This window comes from Pelobates fuscus, chromosome 3 (genome assembly GCF_036172605.1).
Source record: "Pelobates fuscus isolate aPelFus1 chromosome 3, aPelFus1.pri, whole genome shotgun sequence".
Classification (NCBI taxonomy): domain Eukaryota; kingdom Metazoa; phylum Chordata; class Amphibia; order Anura; family Pelobatidae; genus Pelobates; species Pelobates fuscus.
Genome location: NC_086319.1, coordinates 397,999,242 through 398,017,393, shown reverse-complemented (window position 1 = coordinate 398,017,393; position 18,152 = coordinate 397,999,242). Strand labels below are relative to the sequence as shown.

The 18,152-nt window shown below is 38.6% G+C and overlaps 1 protein-coding gene across 1 annotated transcript; it reads right to left on the bottom strand.

The window, feature by feature from the left end:
• Positions 1–389: 389 nt before the first annotated feature.
• LOC134601899 (vomeronasal type-2 receptor 26-like) lies at positions 390–17,476 on the bottom strand. The gene is made up of 5 exons (XM_063446404.1): positions 17,472–17,476; positions 13,316–13,607; positions 5,513–5,740; positions 1,414–1,537; positions 390–1,330 (listed from the first exon to the last, which is right to left on the bottom strand). The coding sequence occupies exons 1-5, from the start codon at positions 17,474–17,476 to the stop codon at positions 390–392; spliced, it is 1,590 nt and encodes a 529-aa protein (XP_063302474.1).
• Positions 17,477–18,152: the final 676 nt, after the last annotated feature.

The following is an 18,152-nucleotide window of genomic DNA, read 5'->3' as shown; positions in this document are numbered from 1 at the left end:
GGTCAGACTCAATCTGCTTTACAGTGCACCTGCCTCTACTATATCTGTCAGTCTGCATCTGTCTGCTTGACTCTGTCACTTAATGAGGCTATCTCTATCTAAGAGTGCCGCTGCCCTTTTGTCTGGATGATCCTATGTTTGTGTGCCTGCTTCAGAAATCAGTTAGAGAGATTAGAAACATGTATATTTGTTTATTTAGCAGTTATAACAATCATTTTAATTTATTTGTGCAGTAAGTGGTTATTGAGGTAAACTCCATCATCATAATCTAGGTCTCCACACAAAAAAATACACAAACTCTGGGCTAAATTAAGTACACATATTCACATAGTAAGTGTATTTATTAACCAATTTATCCAATTTATCCATTAAACATACTTTATTATAATTTATTTTTCAGCTTTAAAAAGTTTGACATTATTAGGCACATTTCTCTTTTTCCCCATGAGATGTTCTTTGGAATTCATGTGAGGTTGAAACAATATGATAAAACATTTAGGGACAAACATGCAGATAACCAGAGCCCAGCTTGATGATAGAATAGCAAACAATTCCATGGCTACTGTGTACATGCCTCGGGCACTGAGTGAGGCTGGAATATAGGACAACCAAACACTGAGGAAGGCTAGCATGCTGAAGGTGATGAATTTGGCCTCGTTAAAGCTATCTGGTAGTCTTCTGACCAAAAAAGCAACAATGAAACTGATGCTGGCAAGAAGACCCAGGTATCCCAACATACACCAGAAGGCAAATGGTGAACCTTCATTACATTGAATAACAATAATTCCAGATTTTATTTGGGTGTTGTGCTCCAGGAAAGGAGGTGAGAGCAAAAGCCATAGGATGCAGATTAATGTCTGAATAACAACACATATAAAAACACTGTAATAATACACAAGAGGTTTAGTCCACTTCTTAAGACTGCTGCCTGGTTTTGTGGCCTTGAAGGCTAAAACTACCACAATGGTTTTGGCCAAGATGCAGGATACACCAAGAGCAAAAACAATGCCAAATGTAACCTGTCGCAAAAGACATTTTGATAGTTGGGGTTGCCCAATGAAAATCAAAGCACAGAGGAAGCACAGAGACAGGGATATCAAGAGTAGACAACTTAGAGAGTAATTGTTGGCTCGAACAATGGGAGTAGTCTTATAATGAATAAAAAGTACAAAGATAACAATTGGAACTAATGAGGAGGAAACACTTGCAACAGCTAATGTTGTACCTAAGGGATCTTCATAGGAGAGAAATTCGTGAGGTTTAGGCATACATACGTTCCGTTGTAAATTTGGCCACATATCCCATGGACATTTAGAGCAATCTACAGAGTCTGAAATATAAGTAGAAAAAATGTAAATTGTTGCTAGCTCTTCTTCTGAATAATGCACACTATTAATGTCTCTTCTTCTCTACCTGTTTGGTTAGAGATCTCGCCTTGGGGACAAAGAACACATTGAAAACAACATACTGGTTTTCCAGATATGGAAGACTTTCTATATCCTGTTGAACAGCTGTCACTGCAAACTGAGATAGGAATCTGGAATAAGGAATGAGTAATAGGTTTATTGCATGTTCACAAAGATGTATGGTTTAAGAATCTTTTACGATTTGGTAAAGTTTGTTAGCGTTTTTCTATTTTTTAATTAAGTGCATAGTTACTATACTTTGCAAAATACACCATAGATCCAACTTACTAACTGAGCAAGGTATCATTAATATTGGTTATTTAATTAAAGTCTTAGAGTGCATGAAAAGGTCTCAGTATCTCAGGGTGCTTAAAGGACACTATGGGCACTCAGGCCACTTCAGCTCATTAAAGTAGTCGGGGTACACTGTCCCAGTCCCCTTAACTCTGCAATGACAATTATTACAGTTTTTAATAAACTGCAATAATAACCTGCCAGGGTTAACTCCACCTCTATTGGCTGTTTTTAATAAACTGCAATAATTACCTGCCTTCTGGGTTGTTAGAAGAATATTGGTCGCCTGGTGCTGGACATCCTCACACTATGCATGAGGACATCCATTGCCACCCGAAACCCCAAACATTCCTATAAGTGAAGTCCTAATGGGAGCACCGCGCATGCGCATTAGGTGCCCTCCATGAACATCAGAAATCAGGTAAGTGACAGAATGGGTTTCTAGCCCTTTGTGCACAATGGGGTCCGCAGGAGAAGTGGGCATTATAGGGAGCTATAGTGCCAGGAAAACAACTTTGTTTTCATGGAACTATAGTTTCATTTTAAGCAAGTTTTAAGGGAGAAAAAACTTGCTTGCTCTAATACTTGTAATTACGTTTAAATTCTTAGAACTTAGATGATTAGATTCATAGAAGCAACAAGTGATAAACCTGGTGGTTTTTGAGTCCCATAATTATTATTTTATTATAATTTTATTATTTATATAGTGCCATAAGATTCCGTAGTGCTGTACAATGGGTGGACTAACAGACATGTAATTGTAACCAGACAACTGGACGTACAGGAACAGAGAGGTGAGCTTACATTCTATAGGGAGTGGGGTATAGTGGCACAAAGGGTAAAAGTAGGTGTACAAAGTAGGTTGTTATAAAAGTATTCACTGAGGGCTTAGTAGGTCATTTTTGACAGTTGCAGGAAAGGAGTCATGGGGCTTGGGGGATAAAAACCTGCTAACAGTTTAATTGATATGCTTTCTTGAAGAATTGAGTTTTAAATGATTTTTTGAATGAGTGGAGACTGGATGAAATTCTTACAGAGAAGGGAAGAGAGTTCCACAGGAGAGGTGCAGCCCTGGAAAAATCTTGGAGGCGAGTGTTAGAGGTGGGAATACTGACAGAGAATATACATAGGTCTTTGGCAGAGCATAGGGGCCTCGACGGGAAAGACTTGTGTATTAGGGAGGATAGGCAGGTTGAAGCAGAATTATATAGGGACTTGTAAGAAAGCACCAGAATCTTAAATTGAGCCCTATATCTAACTGGAAGCCAATGTAGGGACTGACAGATCAGGGAGGCGTGGGAGGTGCTAGCGGACAGGAAAATGAGCCTAGCTGCTGCATTCATTATATATTGCAATGGTGCAATCTGCGAACACGTAAGACCACTGAGAAGAGCATTGCAGTAGTCCAGGCGAGAGAGAACAAGAGTGTGGACCAGCACCTTAGCCGCATCCGGCGCTATGTTTTTGAGATGGATGCGACAGGATTTGGCGATTGATTGGAGGGTGAAGGAGACGTTGGAGTCAAAAAGAACACCCAGGCAGCGAGCCTGCAAGGGACGGTAATGGTAGCGACATTGACTTGGAGGGAGACAGAAACGGGAGTATTAATACTTGAGGAAGGAAAGACCAGAAGTTCTGTTTTGGACAGGTTAAGTTTAAGGAAGTGAGCAGCGATCCATTTGGAAATCAAAGAGAGGCAGTCAGAGACACGAGTCAAGATGGGCGGAGAGAGATCAGGATAGGACAGGTAGATTTGCGTGTCATCTGCATAGAAATGATAATGAAAGCCAAAGGAGCTGATGAGTTTACCAAGGGAGGCAGTGTAGATAGAGAACAGTAGGGGACCAAGGACAGAACCTTGGGGGATGTGGACAGAGAGTGGTTGGGGGGGAAGAGGCACAGTCAGAGAAAGAAACACTGAAAGAGTGCTGGGAGAGGTAGGAGGAGCACCAGGAGAGACCAAAATTACAGAGAATGTGAAGAAGCTGTTGATGATCAACAGTGTCAAAGGCAGAAGAAAAGATCAAGGAGAATTAGGATAGAGTAATGGCCGCGAGATTTAGCAACAATTAAATCGTTGGATACTTTGGTCACAGTCATTAAGACAGAATGACTAGCACGGAATCCAGACTGAAGAGGATCAAGCAGAGAGTTGGTTTCGAGAAAGTCAGTAAGTCTGGTGTACACAACTCTCTCGAGGATCTTGGAGGCAAATGGCAGTAGCGAGATAGAGCGGTAGTTGGATGGGGAGTTGGGGTCAAGGCTGGGCTTTTTCAGACTTGGGGTTACAGTTGCATATTTGAAGGGTAATGGAAATGTGACAGAGGAAAGGGAGAGATTGACAATTTTAGTGAGAGGAAGAGCAAGAGAGGGAGACAAAGTGCGGATGAGATATGAGTGAATAGGATCGAGGGAACAGGTGGTGGGGTGGAAAGAGAGGACCAGAGCAGAGCAGGTAGCAGGTGCGAATGAGTGTAGAATGGTGGAGGGAGTGGGGTTGGGTGATATATTGGTAGGGGAAGGAGAGAAATTAACATATATTCTGTTTTAATATAAAATGGAGATGCTGAATCACCAATGGCACAGATGATGCAACCGCAGCACCCCTGCATTCATACTCCAACATTAAACAGAAACACACCCCTGTGTTTCAATGTTTCTATGTGTTCAAATGCCATACTGCATTTAAAAACAGCCTGGCATGCAAACACAAACAATACACACAAACACCTCTGATTTAAAATACTAATACTAAAAACCATACCGCTGAATTCAAAAACCAACATTGTACACTGTAAACAAAAACAACCCTGCATGCACCAACCCTACTCACAAACACACCTACACACATTCAAATACTAACATTATAATAAACACAACACTGCATTCCAATACAACCCTGCAACCATGGACAAATGGTAAATCTACTGCATTCATACTATCATCAGTTGTTAAGTTGTAAGAAAGTTCAGATCTTACTGATTCCCCATACGGCAGGGTTTACGGATAGTGTAAGTTTTAAGGTAATGTAGGGGTTTATAGTGTTTGAGTAGTGCAGAGCTTAGTGTTACTGTAATATAGGATTTCATGTTTTGGAATTTTGTAATATCAGGTTAACATTTAGGGACAGAGTAGGGTTTGTAGGGATTACTGTTTAGTGTAGGATAGGAGTTAATGCTAGTGATCGTATATAACAGTTCAAGGGTTAATATTTAGTGTTGTGTGTTATTGTAGTAGATAATGCTTAATATATTGTGTAGTGTAGGAGTTAATGTTTAATGTTCATTTCTGGGTGATGTAGGAGTTAATGTTTAATGCTACGTTTTAGGGTGATGCAGGGGTTAATGTTTAAGGTTATGTTTTAGGGTGATGTAGGGGTTAATGTTTAATGTTCAGTAGATATTGTAGAGTTAGGGGTTAAGTGTAGAATGGTTTAGAATGCTAGGCACATAGGTGTAATATGTAGCCTATAGTGTGCTAGGCACAATCGTGTAAGGACAGCTGCCTAAGATTAGTAGGAGTTTGTTCCTGAGCAGCATCAATTTCATCTGCTGCAATTCAAATGGCTGCAGGTGTTGGTCAAAAGTGCAGCGCCCACTAAACTCAGAGGTATTCATTTCATGGATGTCCCAGTTCTGCTTGGAGAAAAAGGAGATCTGTGAATTATTTCTTGTTCATTATGGGAAATAATTGCACAGTTGACAAACCATTGCCATCTATAAAGTTTGGGATTTAAATCAAGTCATAGGAAAAAATTAAACATATACATTTCACATATTTGCCACACATTCTTGATGTCTTTGCTATCTCACCTGTTTTTCACCAGTGCCCCACTGAACAGCATTTGTGTCAATAGTAAAAGCATTTCCCCTGTCTGCTGCGGTATCATAACTGCCCACGGTGACCTGTCTGATTCTTCCATCAGGACCGAGCTGCCAATTTACAATATCATACAAGGCTGGGGGATCTCCATTCTCATTGAAGAACAATTCCGTCCCACTGCTCATCCTAAGATGAACTCTCTTCATATAATGTAAAAGCTGTTCAGAGAAAACAGAAGCCATGTACATTTACTACGTTTACTACTGCAAGTATTGGAAAAAAAATACTGGTAACGTAAAGCAGAATTTCTTCTAATTGTTAGTTGGTGCCTTTCAGGGGATTTAAATTCATAACCAGTTGTCACTTAAAAGTAATTAGTATTAATGCTTCAAATAAAGGCTGACACTAGAGAACTTGTGAAAAATGTTACTAGTATAGTCAAGTGAAGGCATGACAGGGCCCTAAATACAGACATGCAACAAATCCCCAGATAGCTTAGGTCTGAGCGCACATTATTACTGAATGGCGCTCAGACCACACACATACAGTTCAATTGCCATGGAGCCAAAGTCTTTTATTACACAAATAGGCTCCACGGCATAGCTATCTGGGTTAAATTAGTTCAATCAGTAAATCCGAGAATCTACAGAAATACATGAATAGACCTTTCTGCATAGGAAAATAAAGTATTTAAATGCCGGTCCATAATCAAAAGGCAGCAGGCAGGCAACCAGGCTCCTCCAATGCACAGTGGCGAGATTGGTCTTGTCACACTGATAATGTCCCAACAAGCCGAGATATCGGTGAAGTCCTTCGGGGGTCCCAGAGAGCCGGATGGGACAAGATGATGCTGGGAGAGGATGAGTCATCATATACCTCGGAGGATATCCCTTTCAACTAGGGAGAGGGGCCATCCCTCAATTCACCAACGAGACCTATTGGTATGAAACTTACCTCTGCTTAAAATGTCACGGCTGTCCAGCTGAAAGATATACTTGTGAAACTCAGAGCCAATAGAGCAGCAGATATGGCCTACTTTAAAATGGCTATTTAAAGCGCCACCTCTCAGATCACTCTGCTGGAGGCCTCTTCATGCACCCAAGACCCCAGGCTTGAATTTTATGAAAATCGCTGACATACAAAAAACACAAATGACCACCAACGACAGAGTGGATGCCATATAGCACCAAAAACATTGCTATAACCTTAAAATATGCAGAGTCCTAGACTCGATGGGTCTCTCTCACTTACTGCATTATGTTCAAAGACTGCTCAATACTCTGTTGCCACCGAAGCAGGCCAAAGCGGTGAAGCTGGATAGCATGTTCTGTCTTCCAAAACTATCCACAGCACCAACAGTTGCTTATCATCAGATTCCAATCGCTATCTGACAAAGCCTTGCTACTCACAGACGCTCGGGGGAAGACCCCAGTACACTTTAAAGACTCATCTCTGATGCTGCTCTCTGATCTTAATGGTAGCAACATTAAATGGTGCAGGTCACTACGACCTCTACTACAGCCCCTTCAATCAAAAAAAAAACCTTGTACTGATGGGAAATAGCGAATCAGCTCTTATTCACCCCCATAGGCACCACCTACCGAGCACGGAGCTACGCGGAACTGGAATCCCATCTAAATAAGCTGGGCTTCAGAGGGCCACAGAGAGTGGCTGGACTGGGACTGATACACTTGGACCCCTCTACCATCGTGGAGTTCACCCCCCACACGGCTCTGCACCCGGCACCAGTGAGAGTAACCTGAAGGCTACACTCCGGCAAGTCACCTTTCCTACATCTGGGTGGCCGCCAGGTCCCATCCATCTCCACCACTGGAGATCATTATGGCTCATGAGCTTCAGCTCCAGCTTTGACTTTTTCTCTGTTCCTATGATGTTTATTTTTCTGGTAATTTTTTTTATTTTTCTAGTACTTTTCTGATATATTGAATACTCAGCCCTATTTAGTTATTAGACGTGACAGGGTGTATCACACTGCCACGCTGGCCCCTAGGAAGCCACATATCGGGGGAAATAATTGGCATTTGCATTATGTGAACCCCCTCCTGACCAGGTAATGATACAAAATCAGAGGCTTACTTATGGTACTGGGAGGGAGGTAATTCCCTACAGGGATGTAATAGACTCAACGACCCAGCATCACTTTTGTACCTCTCACGTACCCTAGGGGTAATACTAGTAAGAGTCTTATATAGACCTTTTAACGCCATACTTATCTATTTATTGTTGTTCATGTTGTTTGAAACACATACCTAACATTTACTGCCATATAAGCTCGGCCGGCTCCTCAGACAAATGTGATGTCCCCCTTTCTGTTTAGATATTAGAAGTAAATTACAGTACCTTGTGATGTTTGAATATTCAGAATGAGATATGTAATTATTCAGTTCATATGTGTTTTTATGCTACTTTAAACATAAAACAACAGTGTAGTATGCAAACTATCTTTGTTTATTATCGAGGTACCTATGCTTACTCATACCATTACCAAACTGTGTAATCACTATATGCACTGTCAAAAATAAAGAATTAAAACGATATATCTATAAAAGTTCCAAGAGTACAGACTGTCTTGCACTCTGAATACTTCTGCATCTATGAGTTTTTTAAGTGTGGTTGTATGTTTATTTTTAAAGCTTCGGTTTTGAGTAAGTCAATGTCTGCTTTCGACTGAGTTGTAATGCATAGATAAACATTTCTGCATATTCTCTACAGTTTGACCTCATAAGGAATTTTTTGTTACGAAAACAAGTATTTGTTAAAATGTGTTATCCTTGTTAAAACTGTTTAATTTTTGCTTACATGAAAAGCTCAATACCTGCCAAGGCTTGAATTTCCAAACATCCGCACATGTTCCATTTGCAAACGGACCTTTCCCTTTAGTGCACATGCTGAGATCATGCAGAGCTTTAGCAATAACATGGACTGCTAGGTAAATATTGTAGGTCACCCTCAAGTTAGATACATCATTGTAATCATTCTGGAGAGTTTCTAGGTTTTCTGATCCTGTACATTTTTTTATTGAGGATTCATTAGAGACTGTGAGGTTTTTATCAACCAGGAATTTACAACTAAAAGCCTGCTCCCAGAATATTTTTACCCATTCTGCTCCCAGAGACATAGAAGGATGAATCCCATTCAGAAAGTATTTAAAGCCAGGCATGGTTCCTCTGTAAAGAGCAAAGCCAACTGTTCCAGAGAGAAGTGCAAAATATTTCTCCACTGACAGAAATAGAGAGGTAGCCCAGGCCTCACTGGCTACCCATATCTTTCCCGATACATTCTGCTTCAACATTTCCTCTAGAATGTGGACCAGGCTTTGAACATTAGTAACAAAGACTACCACCTTTGCTGTTGACTCTTTGATAACCCGTGCAACATGTGGAGCATTGCGGTCTTCCCTGCTTATCAATATGTTCTCAGTGAAGGCCACGCATGCTCCAGCCTTTAGGATTTCTTTTTTGATCATTTGGATTGCTTGTTGTCCATAATCATTGTCAATAGCTACCAATCCCACCCAAGTCCATCCAAAATATAGCAGTAGCTGAGCCAGTCCTTGCGATTGGAAAGTATCACTGGGAACTGTCCTGAAAAAGGAGTTGAACTGTGTTCGATCACTGAGGAGAGAGCTGGTGGAAAAGTGGCTGATCTGTAAAGGATAAGTAATTTAATATATTTTTATTACAATTAGTTTCCATTGCCCAACTCATTACAAAATGAAATGCACATTTTTCTCGATTTTTCACACTTACCTGCAAGAAAAGAGCAGAGGACTTGTAGCAACTGCCTGCAGGAACCAACTGAAACAAAAGGATTCATGGAAAAGGAACGGGTGTGGAAACAAAAACCAAACATTTAAAGGAATCCAAGAGACTGGGAATTCCAGGAACGGAATACAGGAATTAACCCAGAAAACCCAGCATAATGAAAACCAGACATGGAATAGGAAACCAGAAAAACCAAGAAAACTAAACAAGAATTGAATAAAGAGTACTGGATGCCAGAAGCCAAAGCCAGACATCTCCGCAGAACAGGACAGGATGTGACACCACTAAGGTGAAAACATCTTGTGATTTATGTTGGAGATCCCAGATCATAATGGTAATGTAGAGACACATAGGAGAAACTTACACTAGCTGGACAAATCGTATAATTATAAATTGGAAGAACCTTAATTCCATCTTCTTTCAAACTTTTTTCCTTGTAAAACCCATAATGTTTTGAACTACAGCAAGAGAAAAACAAGCTTTCTGCATTCAAGGGAGGTATCTTTGTGGGTGGGCTATGAGTGAGAAGAGGGCCTCCGGGTATTGTAGAAATGTGGAATATGTGCAAGTTTTCTTTGTTTGTGATGTACACCTTGTTCATTTTGTATTTTTTTCTAAGGTTATATTATGCTGGTTTTATGTCCAAAACAATGGCCACCTGTCCACCTTGCCTTGTTCCAGTGGGAAAGTCCTGGTTTCAAGATACTAATCTAATACATGTAAACACATTTTATTAATTAACAACTGATGCATGGGAGTGGAAAATGCCCCTTGTAGGCTGTTGAACAATATAAATTGTATGTATAACTATGTGTATCTCTCCAATATTGACAATGTTGCTGTATGGTTCAATTAATCTATCTATTCAGCAACAGAACTCTGAGTCATGCCCAGGCTCAACAAGCACAATTTGGTAACCATTTTTTTAATTTTTACTGACAATACTTTCAAAAATTCATTATGCATTTGAACAGTCATTATAATAATGATTGTACAATATATTATCTGAAAGCTGTCATGGATATAGAAGGCATCTAGTCAACCTGCAATCTGAATTCTGCTAGAAAATAAAATATATTTCATGTTGTAATAGCTATTTCAGCATCATGATGTCAGGATATTTATATCGGCAGACATGTTGTGCTAAAATAGAAATTAAAAGTGTATATTGTCAGAGTCACTCAGAACAGAGCAGACTCCATTTTGGATTTCAGGCTAACAAAGAGACACATAATTGTCTTTTTGTAACTAAACACTAGCATGAGCTAAGGAATGCATTATATAAACAAACCAAGTGATACAATGAGAAAGGGGGATGGAATGCTATGTCTAAGTGTTAATGGAATAGAAATAATTCTAAACGCAGACATTAGTGACAGAGAAGATTAGTAATTAATTTTACTTTCTAAATTTTACAAGGTCCCATTGTAAAGCAAAAGTTGAAATTAAGTTTAAACTGTCAGTTTTAGAAATTACGACAAAAATTGCCGACACAAAGACTGAGGCAAATGCTTTGAACTGACAGAAAATTTAAGTTATAGGTAGTCATATAGATAAGCCAAATTACGTCAAAATCGTCATCAGGAAAAGTTAACTATTACCTGGATAGGAAGGTTTAGTGAGGCGAGACTGCCCTCTATGGACCAAATACCTAAATTGCAATCTGCAGGTTGACCACACCTTCAGTTTCCTATTGGCCTTATCAACTGATGACGTACAGAGAATCTTTCCCTTTAAAAAGTTAGGACAAAGGGAAGAGAGGTAGTTGAAGTTAGGAGTTGAAGTTGGAGTTTGGGCTTTCAGATTCGGACATGCAGAGAGGTCTATGACAGATATTCACTCTGGGACTAACTAACTGTAACAGAACCTTACCTTTGCCTGGGAACATTTATTGCTAAACCGGCCCTTTAACCACTAACCAGGTACATGCACATTAACAGAGACTATAACCACAATGGAATGTGCTTACCTGGTTCATGTGGATTACTTTTAACACAGTTCGGGACATTTAACCACTTTCGTCTATTTTATGCAATCCGTACGGTAGAGATTCATTATGTATAAGAATGAACACAAACTACCGAACACCGGACCACCCTGCTATTCAATTATGTGGTATTTTACCTCCCAGGTCGGCACTTACCATCCGTATGAAACGCACAAACTCTTTGTTCCAGTTGCTAGGTGGCCGACATTTCGGGACTTTTACATGTGTTCGCGGCCATCTTAGTTCACGAACAGCGGTGATATGCCGTCGAGTGTCTGAACCAAAATCAGACACTCGAGTAGGCGAACACCGCTGAGACCTCCATAACACCGTAAATTCGTGCTGGAACTACCGACCTTGCTGCCGTTCGGTAGAGAGACTATACCATATATAGGGATCTTAGCAACCATCAGGAAACGCACGGATGGCAGGATTTTCGTGCCTTTACATCACACGAACGAGGACCGACCGCAAGGCCAAAACGTATGGAACTATTTTTGGCTAGTGTGCCTGTGCGGTCGGTCAAAACTTTAAAGGTCCATAACTCCCGAACCCCTTTAACCGAATGGGATGATTTTTAAGTATGTTATTTTCCCCAGATTGGTGCTATCTGGGGATACTGAATTTATGAATGTACCCCAAGTATTTGGGGTACATCCAAAACTCGGGTAAAAATGTGTGTGTGATAATTATGTTAACTGTTTATCTGAGGGGAGGAAATGTGTGGGATGTAACATGTTTGTAATTGGTTACTGTCCTAATTATGTAGGTGTCTCCCTTTCATGGGCAGAATCGCATAAAAGGAGAATCCCTGTCATTAAAATTTAGTTCTTCTTGCCCCTTCAAAACGTAGCCTCGTCTCGTTCTTGGAAGGGGATTTATACTGCATTATTACTTCACTTTTTAACAGCTGAACCTGACTCTCCTTTTGGATCTTGTGGATGGGAATAACAAACTTCATTACTATACAGCAACTTACCGGGAAAAAGGACATCTCCAACGGCTGATACCCTCTCACTACCTGGGTAGCCGTTACACTAACATTCAAACTCTCTTGGACCCAACTCAAGAAACACATAGAATTTTATTCTTACTTTCAGCAACACTATTTTACACTATTACTTACACACCTCCATTCAATCAATCATTCACGCATACAACCAATCCTGGGACTACCTACTCATCTGATGAGAACATCTACTTAACTGGTAATTATGCTGGTTTTATTTAATTAATCTAAATTAATTAACAATCTAATAGCATGATATATGACTGGATAAATCACGGTCAGATTTCAATATTTAGAAATCTTAGTTAACTAAAGAATATATAGTTATAAACATTCCATTCTGCAGTTGGAATTAAGAATAATTATATATATTAGTGTGATATTATCACATGTTAGCATACCGTTGTTTTTATCCAGATGTATTGATTTGCTCTAAAATAAGATAAGGTATCTTTTTAGGCAAATTAAAATTCGGCTTATAGAATCTGGTAGATTATTCTTATTGGATGGTTCCAGGAAATGATTAATGAGCTGGTTTAATTGTTATTTTATTTGAAAATTACATAAGAATAGGATATTATATGCCTAGGAGGATCTAGCCAGCATTTAAAGGGTTATTCAGTTAACTGTTAGCCAAGGTTTTACGACTCTTCGCTGCACTGTGTGTGAAGTTTTACTTTCTGTCTGAAGTACCTCATAAATCTTGTCTTGACAATTGATGCTATTAGCCATTGAACGTGTATAGTCATGCCATTGTATTGCATACTCATGTTATACTAAATATTCACTGATTATTATCATGCATGCTGCCTAATATATTATTATTTTATTTGTCACAATAAATTATATCTATTTTTATAACAAATTGTGATTTTATTTGTATGGAATACATTTCACTTACATGATAACGATCTTCTAGATCTAAGAGAATTGAAATAGTGGGCAATTCGCGACTGTTTAATATTATCATCCCATAAATATCCCCACAATGAACAGTAAACATATGTCTTACCTGTGGGTATCGGTATAACCCTAGGATATGAGCTATCAGCATGGAGTAAGTGGAGATGGAATGACCAATAATAGCTGCCAGGGGAGTATTTTGACGGCATCTATAATTTGGCAGAGATTGACCTAGGCCAGTCAGCAACTGCAGGGTACCTGCTATTGCCCTCTGTAGAACTGTACAGGAATCGTGGATCTCGAACCCCAGTGTGATATTGGGTAACAGACCTGGGTTCTGGTTGATTTCCATCACAGCAAATATCATCGCCTGGATACGCTGATAGGTCTCGAATCGGAAACTTAAAAGATGAGCAACAGAAACTTAAAATCATATGGGTATGTTTTTGTTCACATACATAAATCATTTTTGCATTTTATCTCCTTTATATTGATTTTATTGGAACTAACATTATAAATATATTAAGCAATTTAATTTTCAAAATAATGCCTTATCATATGAGTTAATTATTTTCTTTATCTACCTTTCTTTTCTGCAAAATAGCACATTGCTTACTATCCATGGAAGACAGACAGAACACCAGAAAGACAGACAGACAGATACCATATCAAGAACACAGATTACTTAATTGTGGTGTTGCTGTAAAGACCAAATGTATGCAATGTATACATCAAACCTACTTAAAATCACATTTCATTCAAATAGATATGGTGAGATTGGGGTACATTGAAGAAGGATGCTTAAACACTGTATGATTACATGGTGGGTCTAAGTCACTGTATTTATGAAATAATTTTAATTCGCCTTAATGTGTATTTTGCATATATGTTTTTTAAAGCAGCACCTTTATTAAGAAATGTATGTTTCTTGTGTGACCCCCAATTTCCTGAAACAGATTCCTTTCGGGCTGAGAAGCCAGCACCCAGCACCCAGCAGTTAGTATGTTTATCTCCATTGTATAGGTTAGTGCTGGATTTACTGATATGCTGTCTTATCTGTTCAAACTAAGAGGAATAACAGTATATACAGGGAGTGCAGAATTATTAGGCAAGTTGTATTTTTGAGGATTAATTTTATTATTGAACAACAACCATGTCCTCAATGAACCCAAAAAACTCATTAATATCAAAGCTGAATATTTTTGGAAGTAGTTTTTAGTTTGTTTTTAGTTATAGCTATTTTAGAGGGATATCTGTGTGTGCAGGTGACTATTACTGTGCATAATTATTAGGCAACTTAACAAAAAACAAATTTCAATTATTTATTTTTACCAGTGAAACCAATATAGTTAAATAGTTAGATAGCTGAAAAGAGACTTGCGTCCATCAAGTTCAGCCTTCCTCACATTTGTTTTTTATATAACATCTCAACATTCACAAATATACATTTCTGACATTCAAAAACATAACAAAAACAAATCAGTGGCCAATATAGCCACCTTTCCTTGCAAGGACACTCAAAAGCCTGCCATCCATGGATTCTGTCAGTGTTTTGATCTGTTCACCATCAACATTGCGTGCAGCAGCAACCACAGCCTCCCAGACACTGTTCAGAGAGGTGTACTGTTTTCCCTCCTTGTAAATCTCACATTTGATGATGGACCACAGGTTCTCAATGGGGTTCAGATCAGGTGAACAAGGAGGCCATGTCATTAGATTTTCTTCTTTTATACCCTTTCTTGCCAGCCACGCTGTGGGGTACTTGGACGCGTGTGATGGAGCATTGTCCTGCATGAAAATCATGTTTTTCTTGAAGGATGCAGACTGCTTCCTGTACCACTGCTTGAAGAAGGTGTCTTACAGAAACTGGTAGGACTGGGAGTTGAGCTTGACTCCATCCTCAACCCGTAAAGGCCCCACAAGCTCATCTTTGATGATACCAGCCCAAACCAATACTCCACCTCCACCTTACTGGCGTCTGAGTCGGACTGGAGCTCTCTGCCCTTTACCAATCCAGCCACGGGCCCATCCATCTGGCCCATCAAGACTCACTCTCATTTCATCAGTCCATAAAACCTTAGAAAAATCAGTCTTGAGATATTTCTTGGCCCAGTCTTGACCTTTCAGCTTGTGTGTCTTGTTCAGTGGTGGTTGTCTTTCAGCCTTTCTTACCTTGGCCATGTCTCTGAGTATTGCACACCTTGTGCTTTTGGGCACTCCAGTGATGTTGCAGCTCTGAAATATGGCCAAACTGGTGGCAAGTGGCATCTTGGCAGCTGCACGCTTGACTTTTCTCAGTACATGGGCAGTTATTTTGCGCCTTGGTTTCTCCAAACGCTTCTTGCGACCCTGTTGACTATTTTGAATGAAACGCTTGATTGTTCGATGATCACGCTTCAGAAGCTTTGCAATTTTAAGAGTGCTGCATCCCTCTGCAAGATATCTCACTATTTTGACTTTTATGAGCCTGTCAAGTCCTTCTTTTGACCCATTTTGCCAAAGGAAAGGAAGCTGCCTAATAATTATGCACACCTGATATAGGGTGTTGATGTCATTAGACCACACCCCTTCTCATTACAGAGATGCACATCACCTAATATGCTTAATTAGTAGTAGGCTTTCGAGCCTATACAGCTTGGAGTAAGACAACATGCATAAAGAGGATGATGTGGTCAAAATACTAATTTGCCTAATAATTCTGCACTCCCTGTAATGTAATGTATATGTCATGCTTAGAATCAGAATATATCTGCTGAATAGTCAAAGGACCATCCTAGTTTAACAAATGTGAATACAAATAGGTAAATCCTAATCTATGAGTGTTGGTTGCCTCCTGGTGACCTACGTTGAAAAACATGTATTAATTTTGTAATGCATTATAAACCAATTATGCCTTTGCAGTTCACATTTCTATCTTGTAAAGAAATATTAGGTACAATGGTATGTTACATAATATTCTATTTGTTTTTCTCTTCCCTCTTTTAAACAGGACATTATCAGACAAGAAAAAATAAACATTTGTTCAATAAAAATAAGTCTCACTCTATGCAGAAAGCAAGGGGTGGTTCCTCTTTGTAGATAAATTTAGGGTATATTTTGTCCAAATGAATAGGCATCACCCCACCAATTATAATATCTCCAGGAGCTGAAATGCCTGGGAGTTCAGTGCTGGGTAATCTGCAGCCCTGATCAGTTGAATGTACTATCTGTATAACAAAGAAGACTATAAATGTCCACATGGTCTCCAACATGCCAGCCAAAACCATGTAAATGCTTTCTGGACCATGTAATGGAAGCACAATATATTCCCAAAATGTTCTAGGTTACAGCACAAGTTCTGGAGAGAAAAACAAAATATTAATAGTATGGATCATAAAATGAACGTGTTCTATCTGCAAAACATACATTGAACTACTTAGCTTGGTCCATATGGTCTTTCATTTAGTCAGTGTGGTCTCTAAATTTAGAGGTATTTTCTGTAAAGGATATTTCTGAGAAAAATGGAGGAAATATGGCAGTGAAAATCCAACATGTTTTGGACCATTTTTACAACAATTTAATAAATATGAACAGATTAGAGAACAAAAATAACAGATACTTCACAATACGTTGACACATCTCCTTTATTGTATTTTATTTCTTTTAATCATGGATCCCTGTAGAAAAATGTGTGTGCTTGTGTTCAACAATACAATCAATGTCACTTAAATACTCTCCAAACACCACTAAAGGCATTATATCTAAATTAAAGCCCAGGATAAAATATAATGAACATTAAGCTCTAATTCTATCTTAGAAGAGATAACCTCAGCTCGTGTTAGTGAATAGCAGTTCTCCATTTGACATCTAAGGGGACATCACTATTCAATATGCTCACCTCTAAAACAAAATCTAACTCTATAATTGCTATGACAAAGAGATCTCTGAAAAAAGCCCTTGAAATTGCTTCTGGTAACAATACTTTAAACAGAAACATATTGCTTAATGTAAAAAAACTTTTTTGCTAAAACACAAGATTCAATTCTCTAAAATATGAGTTTAAATTTAAAACAAAACATCAGGATAAAATAGAAAGCTCAATTATGTCCTAAATGTGGTAACATAGGTTGATAAATGAAAAATAATAGAAATATAGAAAATTAATGAAAATTTATTTTTAAAAGATTTATAAGATTTATAAGATCTGTTCTATGTTTAAAGATTGAAAGTTTTTAATTGCACAAATTTACACATATGTATTGCTCAAAGTTGTAGGTTACACTTACCTCATTCTTTCTCCATCTCAAATTATTTCGAAGTGAAACCTCATTTTATAGTCACAGCGAGGTGCCCGTTCATGGATAAATAGAAGCTACGTCTCAGCATGTGAATAGATTGTGCCCCCGAGAATTTCAATATACACTTCTCTAGTTCTGAGATTGATGCCCTGAGTGGTATGGCAGTCTTGGGATTATATACATAGTCTGGGAATTTCTTATTCCCTTATATGGGACAGACACTTTACCTGCTCACGGTATTGACTATTGTGGGTATTGTTAAAAATTTTACATTTTAGCCAAAACAACCAAAGAAAACATAGCTGACCAATAGAATAATAATTCTGGCCCTAATATGTGAAATGCACAATACACACTTTAATTAATAATCATTTATGATGTGTCAAAAGATTTTGTCTCAAACTATTTGCAAATGAACAATAATCTGCTCTTTCCATTTTAACAGCTAATTTAGTAAAACACTAAATTAATAGTTTGTGTGATTAGACATCTATTGTGAAAGTTAAAAATAAATTATTTTACAAATATAGATATGTGTTTATATAGGTATAATATAGTATTTTAGTGATTTCAATATGATTACAGAAATTATATTTAAAGGGAAAACAAACTTGTCCCACCTCCCACGCAACCCACCTCCCCCACTCCCTTCATGGAACACTTTGGAAC